The following is a 23,781-nucleotide window of genomic DNA, read 5'->3' on the forward strand; positions in this document are numbered from 1 at the left end:
CTTTACCTTTACCTTCAAAGTGGTGCAACAACACGGATTACACAGTTTTTAAGAGGGCTTGCACCAGTTCCTGGATCTTTTATGTTGTAGATAATGCAGGTCAACAGCTGAGTTGTGTACTGATCTGTTATTGAAATAACAAATAATGAGAAGACGTTTGGAAACATTGTGGTGTGGTTGAATGACCAGCTCCTGGTGCTGTGATGTCACCTGAAGATCCTAGCCACCACTGTGCTTGCTACAGAGAGCCAGCGTGGTGTAGTGGTTAAGAGTGGTGGTTTGGAGCGGTGGACTCTGATCTGGAGAACTGAGTTTGATTCCCTGCTCCTCCACATGAGCGGCAGGGGCTAATCTGGTGAACTGGATTGGTTTCCCCACTCCTACACCCGAAGCCAGCTGGGTGACCTTGGGCTAGTCACAGCTCTCTTAGAGCTTTCTCAGCCCCACCTACCTCACAGGGTGTCTGTTGTGGGGAGGGGAAGGGAAGGTGATTGTAAGCCAGTTTGATTATCCCTTAAGTGGTAGAGAAAGTCAGTATATAAAAACCAACTCTTCGTCTACAGCTGACACAATGTTCCCAGCTCTTGATAAGGATGTGTAAAGGAGGAGCTGGGAGAAGACTACTTATATTATTATATTTATAATGCCCATTCCCCAAGGAACCCAGCATGGCATTGTATGTGTTTGGGTTTCCGAACGACTCAAACAACTGGACCGTCTAGTCTGCCCTTGTAATTCTCTCCTGAAGGTTTGTTTTCCCTGGCAAAGTTACAAGGTATTGTCAGTACTTTCCCACCAGCAGAATGCATCTTTCTTGTGGCTCCCACAGCTTTTCTCTTGGCTTTGTACTCATGCATTTTGCATTAACCAAACTGGTGCAAAGCAAAATGGAAAAATGTGATACTGGTGAAATGCTCCGTATAATCATCTGATTAATTTAATCCCTTCTGTAAGCTTCAAAGAAAGGTGAACGGCAGATAAAAGGCTGCCCACAAGAGCTAGTGTTCCGCACTATGTCTTGAATTACATATTCCAACATAGCTGAAAATCTTTGCTAAGTAAGGATTTATTCTGGATTCACAGAAGCGGAGTTCTCATTACGATTTCGGCCCAGCGAGGAAGTTTTCTTCACACTACTGAAGGAATCATCACCAGTCCTTCCAGTGTGCGAAGCTTAGTCAGGAGCAATGTCAATTCTCAGACATTTGACTCAGCATCGAACTCTCCTTCAGTCTCCATGTCCTTCAGCTTAGCTTTCACCCCATTCCATTTGGGGGTACCTTCAAGCAACTTTATGTATGCATATCTCTAGCGTGGGCAAGAAAATGGATTCAGGACATGCCGTCCGTGCATTTCATCCCCCTGATGCAGCTGCTGTAGAACCATGTTAGAAATTTGACGATAGCTGTTCAGGTAGGATAAAGTTGATGGGTTTGTGTGCACCCAATGACGTCCCCATCCTTGCTGCTTTTGTGAACGTTGGTCCTGTGATAACCCCCTGGTCCTTCAAAATAGGTATACACACAACTGCACATCTGTCTGTGGTTTGAGAGGAGACCATAAGAGGGACATAACAAACCTAACATTTCCTTCTGTAGTCTAATTCCTTGAGAGACCTTCTAGCACGAATCACAAGGGGCCACATTGTGAGAAAATTGTTTCTTCAGGCGTTGTGTTCATGCCAGTCAGTCCATCAGTCTTATGATTCCTTGGAGAGATGCCTAGGATTTGGGATTCACACAGGGCCATGGGTTTTAGTAAACAGAGTTGTAGAATGTGGTAAAATCGTGTGCCAAATCCTGCTGGGTGACCTTGGGCCAGTCACAGTTTTCTCAGCACTCTCTCAGCCCCCGCAGAGGCAGGCAATGACAAACCACTTCTGAACATCTCTTACCTTGGAAACCCACGAGGGTCACCATAGGTCAGCTGTGACTTGACGGCACACACACACAAACACACACAGGTCCCTTTGGGCCAGTGTCTGCTTAGAGAGAACAATTCCTTTTGATTTACTTTGAAGCATAATCGGAAAATCAAATAGTTGTCCCTTTTTCTTTTACAATTAAATGGTATGTATTTCATGCAAAAACTAAAATGGTTATTTTCCCCGCCCTAAATCGTTTTGAGGCTCATTAAAGTGGCAGTTCTCTTGATTTCCAAATCAATGAAACGGAGTTAATGCGCTGAGTGACCTTTCAGAAGAAAAAGGAGATTGCACCAGCCATGCATCTGCAGTTCAGTGCTGCATTTACTGTTACAATGCATGTATAATTGCATGGAACAATATTACGTTCTTATCTGTCCACCTAGTCATGCTTGCTTTTGATAGTGCCAGTTATTGGATATGTCCAATATTTATTCTTCAGGATGGATTCAGTAAGGGATAAAGGAATTAAGCAATGATCAGGGTTATTTTATTTTATTTTACAACAACCCTTGGAGATTGTAATTAGGTGCAAATCACCAAATAAACTTAGTAGTTCAGTGAGGATTTGAACCTAGGTCTCCTTTGACTGGCTGCCACTCCAGCATCATATCACATTGATCATTTAGGCCGTCTACAAGGAATATAACTTGTAGACAGCCTAAATGATCAATGTGGTAGGATGCTGGAGTGGCAGCCAGTCAAAGGAGACCTAGGTTCAAATCCTCACTGAACTAAGTTTATTTGGTGATTTGCATCTAATCACATTCTCCAAGGATTGTTCTAGAGGACCCTTGGCTTAGAATTTGTGAAGCAGTTTTTCTAGCCTTTTCCAGTTGATAGTTTACAGGGGCTAATAATGATTCATAGGGGGCATGAGGCAGGCAATCCTACTGTTCAAGACAAATAGATGGAATCTTGATGGGGCCGTCCCTGCGGCTGGCACTGTACAACTGGCAGAAGCTGCCAGGGGGAGGGAAAGAGGGGAAGCTGAAGATGGGGAGGGGCAGATGAAGGTAGGTAGGCTGGCTGGTGGGTGGGAAGGAGAGAAGGAAGCCGCAAAAGACAGAGTCTGTGACCTGGATAGCCCCAGGCTAGCTTGATCTCATCAGATCTCAGAAACTAAGCAGAATCGGCCCTGGTTAGTATTTGGAGGGGGGAATCACCGAGGAATACGAGGGACATGATGCAGAGGCGGGCAATGGCAAACCACCTCTGCATGTCTCTTGCCTTGAAAGCCCTACAGTGTTGTCATAAGTCAGCTATGACCTGATGGCACACACACACACAAAGGGGGGGACTTTCAGGGAAGGGAAAGAAGTAGTCGGGGAAGGGAAAATGAGACGTCGCCTACAAGTCCTTGTAGATCCCCCATTTGTACCACACTATATCTGAAATGAGTCGTGAACTCAAATGTTATTTTGGAAAGGAGCTAACGAAGCACTTTAGAGTCATCTTTAGTATGAAATTATGTTGTGGTCACAATGCTGTTGAATATAGCTCCCCTGTGTTGCAAGACTGACAGTGGGTTGTACCTTACAGATGTCCTCCTGACAGAAGAAAAGGGAGGGTGTAATCTCACCCACTTCCTTTTATCACTGCAGCCTCTCCATTCCTGATGGCTGTAAGGGGTTATGATGTCACCCTGTGTCCAGACCTAGAAATTAAGGATTTGAATTTCACATTCTACAAAAGTTCTTTTGTTTGTTTGGTCCCCTCCGTACTTTATTTTTTTTGTATATATAATTGAGGCTTTGGGGATCGCTTAGTCTTCCAGTCCTCAATGAGGGCAATGACTCAAGGTGCCACCTGGCATTCACTTGGTCTATTATGAGAGGCTTGAAGGAACCACACAGTAGGCTTGATGAAAACAGCTAGGAAGCAGCTTTATTTCAGTGGTATGTATGGTTTGATTGTTTTCCTTTTCTTCAGCCTTCTCAGTATTACAGTAACAAAGTTACTGATGAACTGGGGCCTGAGAAAGCGTAATAGTTCCAAAGTTGGTTTCTTGTTTGAGTGATTCAGAATTCATAGCATCATAGAGTTGGAAGGGGGCATGCAGTCTCTAGGCCAACCCCCTGCTCAACACAGGATCAGCCTAGGGTAACCCTGACAAGGGTTTGTCCAGCTGCTGCTTGAAGACTGCCAGTGAGGGGGATCTCACCACTTCCCTAGGCAGTCAATTCCACTGTTGAACTACTCACTGTAAAAATTGTTTCCCTAATATCCAGATGGTAGCTTTTTTTTTTCTTGCTGTTTTTTGTTTAGCAGGTCTCAGCTTTCCAAAATCTATCCTGATTGTAGAAAAGCTTACCTGTGATTATGAGCTGCTTTGAGTAGGAATTACTCTGGAAAAGCAGGGGAGGGCGGTTATTGGTTTTTGGGGATTTTTTTGGTAATAAATGAATAACAAATATTTAGTGATGTTAAAAACCACTGTGTGCGAAACTGCTAACCATTTTACATGTTAGATCTCTGCAATTTGCAACTCTCGAACAAGGTATCATGAAACTGAAGCATGCCAATCCATTGGTCCAGGAGTCCCTTTGAACATACGGAGCTGCATTAACCTTTCACTTCAGTGGAAGGGGCAGTGTTAGGCACGCATCCTTTTGCATACGTTGAGCTATCTATAAAAGCTTCTTTGCAATTCTGCATGGGACCACATGCTTAGCTTTGAGGGTCATGGGCAGAATCTGCAAACACCTTTATTTTATAGGCAAAACTCGTCCCCCAAACACACCCTGTTACTGAAATTACCTCTTTGATTATTTTTTTTTGTAAAGTCAGACTTTAAGAATGCAAGAAGACAGCAAGATTCTATTCGCTGTGCGAGGGCTTCAATAATTTATAGAATTAGTAAAAGCTTTATTATATTTTTGTGCCTGCATGCACTCAATTCACTCAGCTATGCTACATAAAAGTTCAAAGGTAGTATTTTATTGTCATGCATGAGAGGAGCGAAATAAATTGGAGACAGTAATGTAATCATGCTCGCCTGTGTGTCCTGAATTTTGAACACCATCTATTAGGAGGTATGTCACAAAATACTTAGCTTGGGAAATATTTATTAATACTGAAGGTTTTAATATTTTTCCATGCCTGCATTCCTGTTTCATGCACATGCAAGTGGGGAATCTATCTTGCAGAAAGTGCTTGCCATCAAAGAGCAGTCCTTGGTTTTAATAACTGAATAAGCAGAAGTGACTTTTCCATCCCCTAAGTTATAGCCAGATTATTACTTTTTTCATTTGTGAGATAATAATAGTTGATACGGGTGGGCGTATCGACCACTGTAGACACCTTCCAGGTTTTCTCAATCCAGCAAGCGAGCTCTGGTGCCTTCCCTGGTGTTTTTATGAGTTTCAGTCGGTAGAACTTATCTGATTTTGTACATTGTCTTTAATGCATGAGCCCATTGTTTAGGCAACTAATGTTGAGGGTCTATATAAACAAGTCAGAAAACTGTCTCTTGTCATTCTGATTCTGATTCTTTTTCTTTCTTTTTTTTGCCGTCAAGCAACAGGTGACTGTAATGAATTGAACTGAATTGGCAACTCCGTAGGGTTTCAAGGCAGGACATTGGGAGGTGGTTTGCCCTGGTATTCCTTGGAGGTCTCCCATCCAAATACTAGCCAGGGTCAGGGCTGAGTGTGTGTGATTGGCCCAAGGTCACCCAACCAACTTCCATGGTGCGAGTGGGGTTACAACCTGGGTTTCCCAGATCCTAGTTCAACTACACTAGGCTGGCTCTCCTGTATTCTGATACATATATCTTGAATAATAATCTTGTGCCTCATAAGATAACTGGTTCACACAGGAACGCACTTGCAGACATATAATGCTGCATCAAGTTCAACTCATCGTTGTGAACCCCCCGGTGTGACTGAGGACCATACATATCATAATTAAGCTATGAGCTATAGAGATGGCTTAGGAGAATCCAAGATAGGTTTGCCAGGCCTCCTGCTATAGTGGGAGGCCTCCTGCCAGCAAGCCCCGTTACCTGCTGCCACTCAGAACAGTGGTGGGAGAAAAATAAAATTAAAAAACAGCAACGTCACCGACATACCATAGAGTATCTGGCGATTCCTAGAGCTACCCTTTGTCACTTCCAGGTTTTACCTGCAAGTGGTGTAGCGATATTGCCAGTGTCATACTCATGTCCCTCTTTCCCCACCCCCAGCCCTCTCACAGCCCTACCTACAGACTCCCATGCGATGTTTCAAACCGATTCTGAAATGTTCCTGGCTTTAAAAGTACACTTTAAATTACTGAATTAACTTTTTAAAAGTTTTTTTTAAAAAAAAACTCCTGTAATGCTTCTTAGCATTTAAATACCCAAACCAAATAAATAAAAGTGTTCTTTTCTTTGTAAACATTATATGGGTTACTGCTGTTTTTTATAAGACCAGAGCCTGGCCTAAACACTTGTCCTAGTGCCGAGAAACAAGTATTTTTTGTTAAAAGATACCAATGGGTTTGTTTCTCACAGGACTGCCCTGTATGCTCTGGCAGCAAAGAAAATAAGGTCCAATATGGCTGCTAAGGGAGCTGATCCTTCAAGTTGATTTTAAAGGTTGCTAGGTCCCATTGGCCAATTGGGACACCACCACAATTTTTAGTTATTATTTGTTGTTGTTGTTTTGGTATGCATCAATTTAGCATAGTTTTATTATTAATCCAGAATTCTGTTATCCTAGTATTTCCTTTTATTTTGTATCTGTGGTATCCTTGACGTGTTTGTAATAGACTGGCTAAATGCAAATAAAACCATTCAAAATTCAAATTCATAAGACTGGAGCCCTATTGTGAACTTGCAGCTTTCTAATTCTGCCAGATGTTTTCAGCTTTCATATTGACTCTCTTGTCAAATATTACATAGAAAGAGTGAAGCTAGCCTTATCATTTCAGAATAATATTGTAGAATAATTAAAAATAGCACATCAGCTAAAATTTGACCAGGGATTTTTAAAGGAAATTTTGCAGCTGTCCAGTGGTATGTGATTGGAATTTGTATTCATAGCATATGCCGCTTACAAGACACTTTGCATTTTCCTTTTGAGGGTGGGTGTGCTTTGTTGCTTAGGGTCACAGTCTGCAACATTTTCAATGCAATCCTAAGCAGAGTTGCACCTTTCTGAGTCCTCTGAGGTCAAGGAACTTATATGGGTTTAATTCTCAGAACTAGAAACAAAAATATATTACATCAAGTTTAAGGGGCAAGTATAAATGATAAGTTTGAATCCACTTGAACCTCCCCCCCCCCTCTTTTCCTTATGTTCTAAAAGGAGAAAAAAATAAACTTTTTCCCCCATGGTGGACTGTTTCCTTTTTATAGTATCATAAATGATTCCTCCCTATGAATACTTTTATAGATGCTATCATAACTGAGTTGTGCACAGGATTAGATGGTTGTTATAATATAACCAGTAGACCGGTTATAGAAGATGGAGCTGCTTTGATATTTAATACTCCTTAAATGCCTCCTTAGGAATCATGCACTGTGGGCTATAAACGATGGCACAGTTATTAATGATGTAATTAAAATTCCAGGCTCAGAGGCAAAACAAAAGCACACCAGAAAGATAACATTTATATTGTGGTATACTGCTTAATTTTACATTATTTATTTATTTTGGGGGTGCTTGCAGGGTTTTCTAAGTGAAATTAAACACTTCCATTGATGTAGGGTTGCCAGGTCCCTTTTCGCCACCAGCGGGAGGTTTTTAGGGTGGATCTTGAGGAGGGCGGGGTTTGGGGAGGGGAGGGACTTCAATGCCATAGAGTCCAATGGCCGAAGCGGCCATTTTCTCCAGGTGAACTGATCTCTATCGGCTGGAGATCAGTTGTAATAGCAGGAGATCTCCTGCTAGTACCTGGAAGTTGGCAACCCTACATTGATGCGAGGACAGGGACCTGTCTCGAGTGAGAAGACAGGGCAGAAGTCAGTTGAGGCTTGTTGACAGAATTTAAAATCTATTTTGATCAACCTCACAAATCGGAAATGATATGGATGTTAATGAGAGAGTTCTGTCTACTCGCTGGGAGAGCCAGCGTGGTGTTGTGGTTAAGAACGGTGGTGTGGAGTGGTGGAGTCTGATCTGGAGAACCAGGTTTGATTCCCCACTCCTCCACATGAGTGGCGGAGGCTAATCTGGTGAACTGGATTTGTTTCCCCACTCCTACACACAAAGCCAGCTGGGTAACCTTGGGCAAGTCACACTCTCTCAGCCTCACCTACCTCACAGGGTGCCTGTTGTGGGGAGGGGAAGGGAAGGCGATTGTAAGCCAGTTTGATTCTTCCTTAAGTGGTAGAAAAAGTCAGCATATAAAAACAAACTCTTCTCCTTCTCCTTCTCCTCCTCCTTCTTCTCCTCCTTCTCAGATCTCCTTGTCAAATCACTGGTAAAAGAATATTAAAAGGGTGGGATGAACTTGCTCTGCTCGTCCACACATGATTAATCTTAACTGAGAGTTGTGAGCTTCTAGGTACAGTAGTCAGGTTCAAGTCCAGTAGCACCTTAGAGACCAACAAGGTTTTCAGGGTCCAAATTTTTGAGGGTCAAGGCTCCTTTCATCAGATGTTCTGTACAGTGTCACTCTTACGAGCCTTTACACATAGGATGCCAGGCATTCCCACCTGGCACAAGTTGTTCTTGCATCTATACTGAAATCACAGGTCTAATATTTTTAGTCTTTTAGTGGAATTGCCTTTTAGTCATAGGGGAGGGGCCGTGGCTAAGTGGTGGAGCATCTGCTTGGCATGCAGAAGGTCCCAGGTTCAATCCCGGCATCTCAAGTTAAAGAGACTAGGCAAGCAGGTGATGTGAAAGACCTCTGCCTGGAGAGCCACTTCCGGTCTGAGCAGACGATACTGACTTTGATGGACCAAGGGTCTGATTCAGTAGAAGGAGGCTTCATGTGTTCATATGTTCATGACTCGCCTTGACCATTGTAAGTAAAACGTTATTTATGCAGCGCTCATGGCGAAGGGGGGTTGCCTGTTAAGCAAATCTGCTGGATACACGAGCCTATTTCTCTGCCCTGCCCTTTACCGAGAGTAATCTACATCAATCAAACCCCACCTCTGTTGGGAATGCCATGACAACAGCCCTACACCTGGAGCGACCTTTCCCAAGCCATGGAGCCACCCTGTGCAGAATGCAGATAACCAAGCCGTCTAGCTGAGCTGGCTCCCAACAACTCAAGGCAGGGTGATGGGGAAGCAGGCACGCAAAAATGACGCCAGCTGACAGCGCCGGCGGTCGGAAGTGAAGCACAAGCTGGAGGCATCAAGCTGGCTGGCTGGAGAGGTGGGAGCAGGGGGCACGTTGCTGAAGTGGCAGAGGTTGGGCAGCTGAGGTGGAGGAGCTTGCCCTTTGGGCAACGTTGGATAATTAAACGTTCTGGATAATCAAGTGCCGGATAATAAAGCTTTTACTGTGCATGTATTCATTTAGACATCGTTTTAGAAATCTTATTAAATCCTGGATGTCAAGACTGTGATGTGACTTTTGTTTTTTACATTGTTATAGACTTTGGCTCATTTTTTTATTTTCATGAGTGGAGCAGGGGTACAAAACGAGGCCTTGGACTGGAATAAGATGAAGCTTCTGGCTGAACACTGCTCCTTCTGTTTGTGGATAGTAGGAACCGCTCCTTGTTGGAAGGCAGCATGTGCATTGCATGTGCAGCTTCCCAGGAGGGGGGGCATGTAAAGCCCCATAGGATCATTTCAGGTCAGGGACTGAAGCCAAAGCCCTCTTCCCTGTACCATAATCCTAGTTTGATTTAGGCCCTTGCAGCACTTCAGATTTGAATTTCCACAGAGAATTCACAGCTGGTATTCTGTTGCAAGTCCCCATGGTGATTACATGGGGTCCTTTGGCTCTAGCCCATAGTCACTATCACTGATTGGAATCTTTTTTTACCATTACGCATCAATTGCAAGAATATTTATGCCACCCTAATTATGAGGCTTAGGACCCCCGTGGCACAGAGTGGTAAGCTGTAGTACTGTAGTCCAAGCTCTGCTCACGACCTGAGTTCGATCCCGACGGAAGTTGGTTTCATGTAGCCGGCTCAAGGTTGACTCAGCCTTCCATCCTTCCGAGGTAGGTCAAATGAGTACCCAGCTTGCTGGGGGTAAAAGGAAGATGACTGGAAGAGGCACTGGCAAACCACCCCGTAAACAAAGTCTGCCTAGTAAACGTCGGGATGTAACATCACCCCATGGGTCAGGAATGACCCTGTGCTTGCACAGGGGACTTTGACCTTTTTAATTATGAGGTTAACAGGTAGTGATGGCTGCAAAGAAGGCTTACTGAATCTTCAGAAGAGACCAATTTTATTTATTTATTTAAGGCAGTGGATAGTCTAAAGCAGCGGTTCCCAAGCCTTTTGCGTCATGGAGCATTTTTCAGGAGATAAATTCGTCACGGAGCCCTAATTTTCACCTAGCACCTATATACTAAACCAAATGACAGAAGTCTTTTTCCTTCCAGTCTCTTCACGGAGCAACAGGAGATTTTTCGCGGAGCACCAAGTGAAGCACAGATTGGGAACAGCTGGTCTAAAATATCCCCAAAGTACTTGCAGAGCTGGCCCCAACTTTAATGATTCAGGTGTTGATTCCTGAACTTTCATTTCCATACACATTTTATTTGTATTGTTTTCATTTTTTTCCCCATGATCCTTTCATATTGGAATCTCAAACACAGGTGTTTTTGAGAGGGTTGTCCTTTTTTTTTTTTCTTCTTTGAAAGCCCAGGTGGCATTTATAGTTATTTATTATGATTAGTTTTCAGTGTTTCTGAAAACAGGAACTCTGCCAGCGCAAGCCATTTGTTCAGTCATATGGATTGTTTCTCTTTGCTGGTGGTTCTTTATGCAAACTAAAGGCTTCTTTTCTTGAGGCATGTGTTGGCAGGTAGAAATTTAAAAAAAAACCACAACTGAGGAGCATGGAGGAGATGCTTCATTTTTCTAAGTTAAGGATTTTAATTATACCCTTGAAATCAGCTTTCAACTGCTTGTGCTTGTCCAAGAACTTAGAATCTATAATCAGGTCTTCTTGCATTCTGCAAAAATAAAATAACTCTAATAATCCTGCATGGAGGCAATCCATATTTGGCAACAAAATCCGTTAAGTAACTATGAACAAATGTTCTTCAATATACGGAAGAGTCATGTTCTTCAATTTACGGAAAAATGAAGAAGAGTTGGTTTTTATATGCCGACTTTCTCTGCCACTTAAGGGAGAATCAAACCGGCTTACAATCGCCTTCCCTTCCCCTCCCCACAACAGATACCTGTGAGGTAGGTGAGGCTGAGAGAGAATGACTTGCCCAAGGTCACCGAGCTGGCTTCATGTGTAGGAGTGGGGAAACCAATCCAGTTCACCAGATTAGCCTCCGCCGCTCATGTGAAGGAGCGGGGAATCAAACCCGGTTCTCCATATCAGACTCCACCGCTCCAAACCACTGTTCTTAACCACTACAAGTGATAGAATTCTGGGGCAGCCAAATAGATTGCCACCTTCAAACTATGGGGGATTTATATTTTTTAATATACCGTATATACTCGTGTATAAGCCGAGTTTTTAATCCCCAAAAAAGTGCTGAAAAAGCCCAACTCGGCTTATACGCAGGTCAATACGGGAGGGGGAGGGAGGGGGGAACTTACCGCCGCCACCTGCCCGCGCGCCTTCCCTAAACGAGCCGAGGAGGTGCGCACCTCTGCCTTTTGTTCCTGCGGGAGGGAGGAGGGGAAAGGCGCAAGTCAGGATGCCAGGCGGGGGGGGGGGGAGGAGGGGGGAGCGACCCGCTCGCATGCAGCCTCTCCCATTCCACAGGGCGGCGGCGGCGACGTAGAAGGGGGAAAACAGACCCCCGGGCACACTTTCTCCTTTGCTGGGCCCGCCGTGGCCCTGCGCCCAGGAGGCCTCGTGGGCCGCTCCTGGCCCACAGAGAAGGTGCGCGGGCAGGCGGCGGCCCGGTAAGGTAAGCCTGAATCAGCTTATACGCGGGTGCCTAATTTTCCCCCATTTTGGGGGTGAAATTAGGCACCTCTGCTTATACTCGGGTCAGCTTATACCCGAGTATATATGGTATATGTTTTTTGCTGTTGACCTGTACAAAATCCCCATGCAAAAGTTGAAATTTAACATTAGAAGGAGTGACTTGGGCTAAGATCCCACATAGTATTTACATAGGTGGGGACAGATGCATTCACTTAATGCACATTTTTTTGCCTCCCCCCGTCCCACGACAGTCTGAAGTATCCCCCAGAATCCTATTCTTGGAGGTCTTCTGTCCCCCAGGAATGAGGTTTGGGGAGCATTTCAGTTTGCCGTGGGAGTAGAGAGGTGAGAAAGTTGTATTTTGTGACTTCCTATTGCTCCACCTGTGGGTATAGTCTGTGGGATATAAGGTAACAGCTAAAATCTTTCTCTATAGTGCAAATTGATTTTATTTGTTTGTTTTTACTTGCAAGAAAATTCCGATGACAATAGTCAGTTGTCTAAACATTCAGAATGATATGACATGGAGTAGGAAGTTGACATGCCTTCCCAAGCAGAAAGGGAGGTAGATCAACATCAGGGAGGGATAAATGCACGCTTACAAATACACAATTTTCCCCATCTACCCCATCACGACTGTTTTGAATGGTAATTTTATTGACCCCTTGACTCAGTTCAGAATGCTGAAAAAGACAATTTTGAACATCTTCAGCAGGAAAAGGTGTCCAGGGAGGATAGGAATTGGGTAATTCTAAGAAGAGTAGGCAGCAAGTAGCGTATCCTGCTTTTTCTAGTGAGCCATATTTACCTTTTAATAGGTAAGCTTTTATTACTCCAGAAGACTGGAAAGGAGGGCAGGATAGTGGCAGGATGGTGGAGGCGTAAGATTCAAAGAATACCTTGCCTGACTGGAAAAGAGGCTTTTTTGAATTTGAGAGGTTTGCATTATGAGCCCTACTCACCTTTCAAAACTTATTGGGATCAAGGAAGGAAATGGCATGTTACCTTGGGATAGTAGAGGCATATAAAGGATAACTGCAGTGTAAGTTGGAACAACACAGATAAGCCTTACTTCTTTACTACTAGGATGTCTGTAAGGGTCCTGCTATTTGATCCTACTTAGCAAAGGACTAACTCTGAGGAATGAAAGATAAAGACAACTAAAAAAAAATACATTCTGGTTATGTGCCTGGGCGGAAGATGGATTATATGATTATCAAAGTTTGTAAAGACAGGGAGAGGAAGAGATTTATGGACAGAAATTACGAGAAATTCAGTTTTATCAAGGTTAATTTAAGAAAATGAGCAGACATCCATGAAGTAATAAAAGCAGAAAAGCAATTAGTAACCACAGAAAGTGCCAGCAGGCACAGAGAAGGGATTGAGAGAAAGCTGCAGATCACCGGTTTAGAGATGACAGGCCAAAAGAGGATATAAGGACGATGAAAAGGAAGGAAAAATAAAGAGGAAAAGAGACGAGATCAAGGACAGACCCCTGGAAAATGCCAAAGGAAAGAGCCGTGAGGGAGAAAGAGATAAGGAAAGTAAAGGCCAATGTCTCCCCCAAAAAGTCAAAGAGGGAAGAGAGAGCAAAAGAGAATGACTGATAGTACCAAAGATAAAGGACCCCCGTGGTACCGAGTGGTAAGTTGCAGTACTGCAGTCCAAGCTCTGCTCACGACCTGAGTTTGATCCCGACGAGGGTTGGTTTCAGCTTGCTGGGGGTAAAGGGAAGATGACTGGGGAAGGCACTGGCAAACCACCCCGTAAACAAAGTCTGCCTAGGAAACGTCAGGATGTGACATCACCCCATGGGTGCTTGAACAAGGGACCTTTACCTTTACCAAAGATAAACTCAGCTGTGGGTAAAAGAAGTGGGGTGCCAGAGCTGCACAGGAACTGGCATGACCCCTATGCCAGTATCCATGTTACTTGCACCACGCAAACTGGCACGGACACCAGGGCAGGGCACCCTTCACCGGCCCCTTTGTGCCGCGCAGCAGCGCAAGCCTCCTGTGCCCACGCTGCCTTCCTGGCAGCATATGTTTGGCGCGAGTGCTCAGGCCGGCATCCTGGGGGCAGCCTTTAGGCAGCTTCCTAATCCTTTTGGGCTGGAAAGGAGCCATTTTGCAGGTGCCAAGGTATGCCTGCAAAATCGTGGCACATTCTTGTAGAATCTATGGGGAGTCCCACGGGGTTTTTCTCAAAAATACCGATTAATTTATTTCTTGGCTTGCTGCGCTGGCTCCACCTGCCGTCTAACTGCACGCTCTTCAGGAATGGGCTGCCCATCTTCGCTAGGCATACAAAGCATTTTCACTGAAAAGGCAACTCTGTAAAGACATTCCTTTTTTTTTTTTTTTAAGGAAAGCATGTCTATTGTCCCCTGCAACTGCTAGTGCTGGGGAGATCATAACTTTCCCTCATTTTCACAGCAAGATGCTTGTGTGTGTATAAATTCCACTTTGTGTGTACCTTAGCATTTCCTTCTCCTAATTCTAAAGATTTAGAGATTCCTGGACGCATTTGGAGAAGATTGCCCGGGCGTAGTAGCTATAAATCATTTCACAGAAATCTTTCTCAGGCTCTTGCACAGATGGTATGGTTGAATATGAGGAATATGTTTGAGGTTGGAGGGCAGTGAATAACATTGTCGGTCAGATTCTATTAAACCAAAGCTACCCAAGCTCTTTGCTTCAAGGAGTTGTCTTCATTTTTTGGGACTGTCAGTGATAATGCTCGCTCCGCTGTTTAATGTTTTTCCTTCAAATATGTGTTGATTCTGGATCTCACTCTTTAGTGAATCAATTAAAAATTACTATGGTTCTATCTCAACACCTAGAGAGCCTGGTTACATCTGAAAAGGGGACTTTTTATGCCACTAATTTCAAAGGCACAACATACAGTAGATCTTAGAATAGTAACTGCACTTCAGAAGATACTTTGGGTTCTGAGTCATAAGCCGGGCAGTGAGAAGACCTTCTCTAAGTGTCAGGATTGATCCTTGCCCCCCAGTCTCCTCAAACTCCACAGACACGTGAAAACAAAAGGATTACAAGGATGTGGGGGTGAGTGAGGGGTGGACCATGCCCTCTACATTCTTGGAGTTCAGACATTTTGCGGCATTTTTGGATCAAATCCGTAAGGGTGGACAGAACTCAGCCCCTCAATGGGACAAAACAGCAAGAATTTGCCGAGCCCAAAATATATTCGAACTCTTTGATTAAATGGGAGGGGAATGTGAGGATAACCAAGAATGTAAGTCTGAAAACAAAACACGCCATCCATGCAACAAACTGAAGGAATGTGAGAATTCACCTTTTCACACAATACTTGGACTGGAGGAGGGGACAACTGGAAATCAGGAATGCATCCATAGAACGAGATCTGTATTTACTGGTTTTATTAAAAGCTTCTCGTACTTTAATCTGTTTATGAGAAAGGTTTAATTCCTTCCTTTGCTACATTTGACTTCAAGTTTCTTAATGATGCACCACAGTTTTGTCACTATCTTGCACAATGAGCCTTTCAGTCGGTATCCCAATCCTGCTCTCAGTGTGCACTAAGCATTTCTCTCTCTTCTTTTGGTAATAAAAGAAAAATGATAAATGCATGAACACATACGAAGCTGCCTTATAGTGAATCAGACCCTTGGTCCATCAAAGTCAGTATTGTCTACTCAGACCAGCAGCAGCTCTCTAGGGTCTCAGGTAGAGGTCTTTCACATCACCTACTTGCCTAGTCCCTTTAACTGGAGAGGCTGGGGATTGAACCTGGGACCTTCTGCATGCCATGCAGATGCTCTACCACTGAGCCACGGCCCCTTCCCATTACATTCTTGGAGGATTCCTGTGCTTTTCAATGATGCATGACAAGTATATGCAACAAGGTGATGCACAGCGATAGCAGAAGCAATCTCAGTGAACCTTCTGTTTTCTGTTCAAGGCACAGGAATTAGTGATAGATGAACAACCCTCTCCCATCCTTCGCAGTGTACTACTGGGGTTTAAAACCATTCACTTATCATAGAGCATCTTGCCCCTTCCTCTTCCTCGTAGCTGGGTTGCCTTTCCCCTTGATTGATATATGAATATCCTAAGCATTCAGGAAGTTTCCCTTTCCCCTCTTTGCACATTGCGTCTTTGCTTCTTTGTTTTCCTCTCTGACATTTTGTGCTCCTGTCGTTCCTTTCTTGGCTGTTCTTTTTCTTCTCCCTTTCTACTGCTGAAATGGCAATGGAGCAAAGCAATTAGATTTATTCCTCACCCGGCTGGCCACACTGACAAACTGACAACACTTCTCGCTGAAGTTCTTAACTATGGATTGGCATTAGCAAAAAGTCAGCACCCGGGTGGAAGTTTCTGTGGCGTGTGACATAGGTCGCCCTATTGGAAGCGCAGGGCAGCCAGTAGAGAATTTGTAGGGGGACTTATTAGTATTTGATTCGGTGTTTTGACGGGGAGAAAAAAGTCAATGGTAACATTTCCAAGCGCGGGGTACATTAGGAACGGAATATATCAAATCAATCTTACACTTCTAAATTCTATTATTGTCATTGTGAAATGTTTAAATGTAACGGTCCCATTAGCTAATTAGGTGTCTGGGGTGATTTCCCCACCCCTTGTTAGCTTATTTATCATGAAAGATTTAAAACTGCTGTTAACAAACTGGCAAATGACAAGTTAGATTTCCCCCCCTCCCAATTCTAAATTTACTACTATACACTGGCATCTTTGTAATAGACAAGCAGTTACTCAAGGTTTATTGGCATTGTTTCCTGAGATTTAAATGAGACATAAAATTTTATAGCAGGCATAGTATTTTAATGACTGTTTCATTATTTTACATGGAGAACACGAAAGGATACAAGGAGTAATATTGATGGACAGTGTGTCATTAAAAGATGCAAAAATGTTGTACAAGCCATTTATGTGCAAATGAGGCTCTTCCGTGTTTCAGGGCTTGGTTGCAAAATTATTTATATAATTCAATCTGTCCTAGTGCAACGGGGCAAAAAAAAATCCACGTACCACGTGTATTCTGCTCCTGTTGGTAGCAGAGGATAGGACTCGCAATAATGGGTTTAAATTGCGGGAGGAAAAGTACCGGCTGGATATTAGGAATTTTTTTTTTACAGTAAGAGTTGTTCGACAGTGGAATCAGCTACCTGGACATGGACTGTTTTAATAAAACTAAACTGAGCTACCTCGGGAAGGTGGTGAGCTCCCCCTCACTGGCAATCTTTAAGCAGAGGCTGGACAAACACTTGTCAGGGATGTTCTAGGCTGGTACTGCATTAAGCAGGGGGTCGGACTAGATGGCCTGTATGGCCTCTTCCAACTCTGTGATTCTATGATCCTAAAGAAAGTCCGTGTTAAGATGTTGCCTACAAAAATTGACTCATTCTATTGGATTGACTCATTCTTTCACATCACCTACAATTGGCTCATTCTAAAATTGACTCATTCTTTTACATCACCTACAGCCAGATACTTTTAACTGGAGATGCTGGGGATTAAACCTCAAGCTCTTAGCATGCAAAGCAGATGGTCTCTACCGCTGTTCTACCTTTAGCAGCTAGAGGATCTCTTACTAATTGCTTCCTTAAATGATCCACCCCTTCTGTCATCTTGCCCCTTATGCCTGGAATGCTGTTGTATACAGTGCCACTTCCCTACCTTTGTTCAAATCCTGCTCCAATATCCACCCTCATGAGAAGCCTTTGGCTCCATCCGTTAGACCAGCTCAAATTAGAACTAAGACTTCAGTATCTGTACCTGTATTTATGCAATTTCTTCATGTGTTCTTCCTTCACCTCTTCTCCGTTGTCTTCTTCTCTGTGGACCATCCGATTTTAAGCTTCTCTAGAAAATAGTCTTTCTTTTGCACATGTTACCGTATATAGCACAATGTAAGTTGACAGCATTATGGAAACAATCAATTTTAGGGTGGCAGTCATACCAAATGTAGATAATACCTCATGGAATCTAAGATTGGTTTTGTGGGGTCTCATACTTAACTGTACTTGCCTTTACATGCCTTGCTGAAGTTTTATTAATATAATCTACAGCACTGTAGATGGTTGGAGACAAAGTAGGTTTGCTGAGGTAAAGCCATGATTTCTAGCATCAGACCATCGCTTGGTCATTGCAGCATTTGGGGTCAGTGTAAGTTAACTTGAAATTTCAACCGAAGCGTATTTGTAGATGAATTTAGGGAGTGGTATTCAGACAAAACATCTGAGATGTTTCAGCAGAAATAAAACAAATTAGGGTAAGATTAATAATTCTATTAATAATTCTATTTCCCCAGGAAACTTTAGCTGCCACTGAATTTTGCTTAGGTAAACTTACTGATTTAGAGCCCCGTGGCACAGAGTGGTAAGCTGCAGTACTGCAGTCAAAAGCTCTGCTCTGTTTCAGGTAGCCGGCTCAAGGTTGACTCAGCCTTCCATCCTTCCGAGGTTGGTAAAACGAGTACCCAGCTTGCTGTGGGTAAAGTGTAGATGACTGGGGAAGGCAATGGCAAACCACCCTGTAAACATAGTCTACCTAGTAAACGTCAGGATGTGACATCACCCCATGGGTGCTTGCACAGGGGACTACTTTTACCTTTTAAACCTATTGTTACTATTGTGACCCGGTGCTTGAACAGGGGACTACCTTTACCTATCAAACTTACACAGTCACTGTCCCAGAAAACCTTTCTGTATCATGTAGAAAAGGGTAGGGACGTGGTGAGATAAGGTGGGACTGCAGTTTGTCTAATAAACCTCTCCTTTGCTCTTTTACAATCCAGTATACGCTCACTTTTAAACAAAAGATTTTTATAATCTATTTGGCAAACAGCCCAGACTTACACTTACGGAAATTATGCAGCATTCTCAAATTTGTCTTTATGCTCGGTGCTGAAGTAGGTGACGTTTAGTGCTCACTACGTGCACTATAATCTATTTCTTACCACGTTTTGCTGTAAGATCCATTTAACTCCAATTTCTTCAATAGCACCAGATCTTGCTTGGGTGTTTGCTTTAGATGTGATTTCCCACTTTGTGAATGAAAGAGGGCTTTAAAATTATTATTAAAGTTAAAAAGGCACAATAATGTCAAGAAATGATAAATTTTCAGCCATAACACTTTTTCCCCTGAAGAACAAAACATCTATTTTCCCAAAAGCTAGCAGAGCTTCTCCCACCCCAATAGCCGTCAGCCATCCTTGAGGTGAGACCCACATGGATAATGACAAGAATTAAATGTGTGTAACTCGTTCCATTGTGGTTGAAAAAGGAAGGAGGGAAGCAACTCTTCTGCATATACCTGGTTGCCCACTATGCCATAAAACTTGACAGGAATTGGCGATTTGTAGACTTCCTGTGAATAGGATTGGTGAAACAGGATTGGTTTTCGCTGTTGGGCTAGCCTAAAGTAGTGCAATCCTGTAGACGTACTCTTTCTTTGCGATCCCCCACCTTGACCCCAGCTCTCAGAGCGATGGTAACAAGTCTGACACAGGCAAGCTGTCAAATGCTTGTGAGGACCGTAGTACCAGAATGGCTTATAGAGGCAAGCGCCTAATTGGTGCATGGTTTAAGAGCTTCCTCCACGCCCCCACCTGTCAACTTGATGTGATCAGCTGGAGTGCTACTGCTCAGACAGACCATTCTGAAAGAATGATTAAGCAGGGGTGGTGGATGCAGCGAGAGGATCCTGCCAAACGCATCATAGAAATAGACGGATGTTCATCCGTGATGAGATGCTTTGCTGTAGGAGAGGGATTTTCAAATTGGTTTAATCATTCAGTGGGTTAGAATAATAACACAGTGATCAGGAGAGCCGAGCTTTGGCTGATCGGCAGAGGCAAGTCCAAGAGAGAGGGGAAACCGAAAAGAAAATATTTGAAAACATATCTTGTAGCGTGATTGCCTGCTTGCTTCTTTCTATTACTCCCTGTAATATGCTTGAAGAGTTTTATTTGTACCTCGGGGACTATGAGGCTGTCCTCATTTAGGGATATAAATGCAGAAATTACTGCTGCACAATTGACAGCTTTAAGCCCTTCCACTGGCAGCCTGTCTCTCTCCTTTGCAGGCTGGCGTAGACGCGCTGCCTCGCAAAAGCAATAGAGAGCTTTACCCTCTACGTTATAATTATATGCCAGGCTGCCTCGTGATAGACACGAGCCTCGTTGCCAACGGAGAGACGAGTTTTCCTTCTGCAGCTCCAGTTCCAAGTGCTATCGCTTCTCTTACCACGTGTTTAAATGACTGGCTACTCCCGAGGGTCTCTCTTGGGTTCATTAAAGATAATGAAAGCTTTCCAAAAATCCGAAGGGGGAAAAGCCTTCCAAGTGAGAATACCATTCCTAGCAGGAACAGAGTTCAAGCACGGGAATCTTTCAAGATGGTGTTACCTACGATCAGTCCGTTTCTCTGCCTCTTTTAGAAGCAAGGTCTGGCAAGGCTAATGTATATCACCTGCAAATGCACTTCTCTTCCAAGTTGGCATATCAGTCAATCAACCGTTATTGGCATATTCTCAGAAATATAGCATAGACGGTACACAAGAATCCTCAATCCATACATTTCCCAGATAAATATGATTCAAACTTTGATCCTAGTCTTGACAACTCCCGGCAAAAATTCTGCCACCTTTAATGTGACCTCAGGGACAGAGTCATTCATTAAAAACGGGCATACGGAAGTTTCTTGGCTCGATAAGTTGGCATATACTTTTCTGTAGCACTGAATCAAAATTGTAGAACTAATTGAGTATTAAGGAGCCCTGTGGCGCAGAGTGTTAAGCTGCAGTACTGCAGTCAAAAAGCTCTGCTCACGACCTGAGTTCGATCCCAACAGAAGTTGGTTTCAGGTAGCCGGCTCAAGGTCCACTCAGCTTTCCATCTTTCCGAGGTCGGTCAAATGAGTACCCAGCTTGCTGGGGGTAAAGGGAAGATGACTGGGGAAGGCACTGGCAAACCACCCCATAAACAAAGTCTGTCTAGGAAACATCAGGATGTGACTTCACCCCATGGGTCAGGAATGACCCAGTGCTTGCACAGGGGACCTTAACCTTTATATTGCGTATTGAATTACTGTTGGCTGGAACAGCAATGTGTTTCAAGGTGCCAGGAAACACATGGTGAGCACTGTGGCGCACTACGGGATTGCTTCTTTAGGGCTACCGCAGCATTCATTTCAAAAGTGGTTGTTAATATTAAACTTTTTTCCCATTTTGTGTCCGTTTTTAGGGGAGGATGTATCGAGCGACTTTTGTTCAGAGCTCCCTTCTCCCTCTGGAACAACAGTGTGTGAAATGCCTTGTGGAAGGGACTGTGTTGTAACACAGTGGTCACAGTGGTCATCCTGTTCTCACTCATGCTCTGGCAAAAATACAGAAGGGAGGCAAAGCCGCACAAGGTCTATCTTGGCATTACCAGGGGAAGGTGAGTAGCAGATCTCTTACAGCTGTTGTTTGCCACTTTAGAGGTTTCCTGGGGTGTATAACAAGGCTGCCCTGACCTGGATGGCCCAGGCCAGCCTGATCTCTTCAGATCTCAGAAGCTAAGCAAAGTCAGCCCTGGTTAGTATTTGGATGGGAGACCACCAAGGAATACCAGGGTTGCTGTGCAGAGGAAGGCACTGGCAAACCACCTCTTAGTCTCTTGCCATGAAAATCCCATAAAGGGGTCGGCAGAAGTCGGCTGCGACTTGACAGCACTTTACACACACACACATAACAAGGCTAGGAATGCTCATTATTTAGGCTTATGAGAATCTTTCTGGCTCTTCCTTATTGATTGGTTAAGATAATGGGCCAGGCATTCTGTCTCGGGGGAGCTTGAGCTTTGTTTGCAGTGGTTCTAAAACTGTTTTGTGTGCCGAGACTGCTAATTTGAAAATAAGGCTTACCACATCCAGGGAATACTTTTCTCAGATATGGCACAGAATGCTGTAGATGGGAAGTGAGAGAAGGGTGATGTGTGTGTGTGTTATTTTTTTTTTCCAGGAGGGGGGATATCTTCTACACTTTTGCTCCATGCATGACTTGTATGTGATGAAAGAAATGCATAATTGCACTGAACGGTTTTAAATGTGTGTACGGTATGGTCCCTTGCTGACATCGGCGTCTAATAATCCTTGCATCACATCAGATGAGTGTCCCATTAGCAGCTCAACAGTGGCCTCTTGTGCCACAACCAATTAAAAAACAACAACAACAACAACAAAGTTGGGAAAAAGTACAAGCATGAATGTGGATGCTTAAGACTGTCAGATCAAACATGTTCAAAAATAGAATCTCTTGTGTAAACACTGTGATAGAAGACAAGTACCAGTAAAGACTGTAATGGTTTGCGGTATGTCTGGCCTTCAGCTTTTCAAAGCTGTGGGCTGATCCACATTTCCCTGGAAAGAGATTGGGACCCCCCGCCCCGTTCTATTGTAATATTACTCATTAATAATTGGTATCACTGGGGAAAAAAATTGCATCTGCAAATATTCATTAATCCTCTGCGTTGCCAACTTGGAATCTGGTAACAGTGAAGTACGGTTTAATGATGCGATTAAATACATCAAAATATTGATTTTTTAAAGGAAATTTACATAGAGGAAATTAATTAGATGACTTTCATTCCCAGTAATATTGTAAATCACTGTAGGTCTATAAAGTACGCTCGGGTTATAATCCTATGAAGGTTTATGAAGAAGACCTACAGAATACAATGAACGTTCTGAATAAACATATCTAGGATTGGTCTGTGGAAAAGCACAGTGGGAAAAACTGTGGCTGTATGTTTTCATGTTAAAATTTAGTGCATCGTTTTAAAAAAATGTATATGCTTTAGCAGAGTTATATATCAAGCGCTGTATTAAATGCCCCATGGCATAATTCTATCAAAACAGAAAGATGAAATAACTGGTTATGTGTATTTTTGAAAACATTCCTCAGTGGTACCTTGTCTGCTTACTGCAGTTGAATTGGCTTAGGATTCTCAGCCAAAGCAGATGAAGGTGCTATTTGAGGCAAGACGGGCCAACATCTGTCTGTATAATAGAATAGTAGCTTTGGAGCTTTAGAAGGAGAAATGAAAAGCAGGAGCTATAGCATTTCACCTGTGAAATTGGCCCAACAGAATAGTTTAAAATGTATAGATGTGGATATCCATTTTTTGAAAATGCGCAGTATGAAGATTTACTTATTAATCTTAAACCATCGTATCCATGCAGGTCTTCAGGGTGCGTGGGCAAAAAATAAAACATACACGGATATACGAGTTGACTGATTTTCTGAAAAAGAAAGGAAATAATAATCTGAGTCTCTCTGAGCGCTGACTGCAATTGTGTACTGTACAATCAGTATAGTATAAGGTTTTATCACTCTCCTATTGTACTATAACCTGGGGTCATCCACTGAAGCTGAAGGGTGAAAGATTCCGGACAGACAAAAAGAAGTACTTCTTCATACAGCGCATAGTTAAATTGTGGAACTCACTTCCACAGGACTTGGTCATGGCTGCTAACTTGGGATGCTTTGAAAGGGGAGTGGACAAATGCATGGAGGATGGACCTATCAATGGTTGCTAGTCAAGATGGATCCCTCCAGTACCGGAGGTGGTATGGCTCTTTATATCAGTTGCTGGGGAACCCAGGCAGGAGGATGCTGTTGCAATCATCCTGCTTGTGGGCTTCCCAGAGGCAGCTGGTTGGCCACTGTGTGAATACAATGCTGTATTTGATGGGACTTTGGTCTGATCCAGCATGGTTCTTCTTAAATTCTTATGGTATGAATTAGTTAGGTCATTGTAATTTGGCCACAGCCACAATGCATTTATATGG

General features: G+C 43.4%; 1 protein-coding gene across 1 annotated transcript in view; it reads left to right on the top strand.

Annotated features, from left to right (window-relative positions):
• The window catches only part of THSD7B (thrombospondin type 1 domain containing 7B), a 466,994-nt gene that overhangs the window by 206,200 nt on the left and 237,013 nt on the right, over window positions 1-23,781 (top strand). Inside the window, exon 7 of the mRNA XM_056861246.1 lies at window positions 21,195-21,389. Within this exon, the coding sequence (XP_056717224.1) occupies window positions 21,195-21,389 (195 nt within the window). The remainder of the gene's footprint in view (window positions 1-21,194; window positions 21,390-23,781) is intronic.

The sequence above is a fragment of the Euleptes europaea genome, chromosome 15 (genome assembly GCF_029931775.1).
Source record: "Euleptes europaea isolate rEulEur1 chromosome 15, rEulEur1.hap1, whole genome shotgun sequence".
NCBI classification, from domain to species: Eukaryota; Metazoa; Chordata; class Lepidosauria; order Squamata; family Sphaerodactylidae; genus Euleptes; species Euleptes europaea.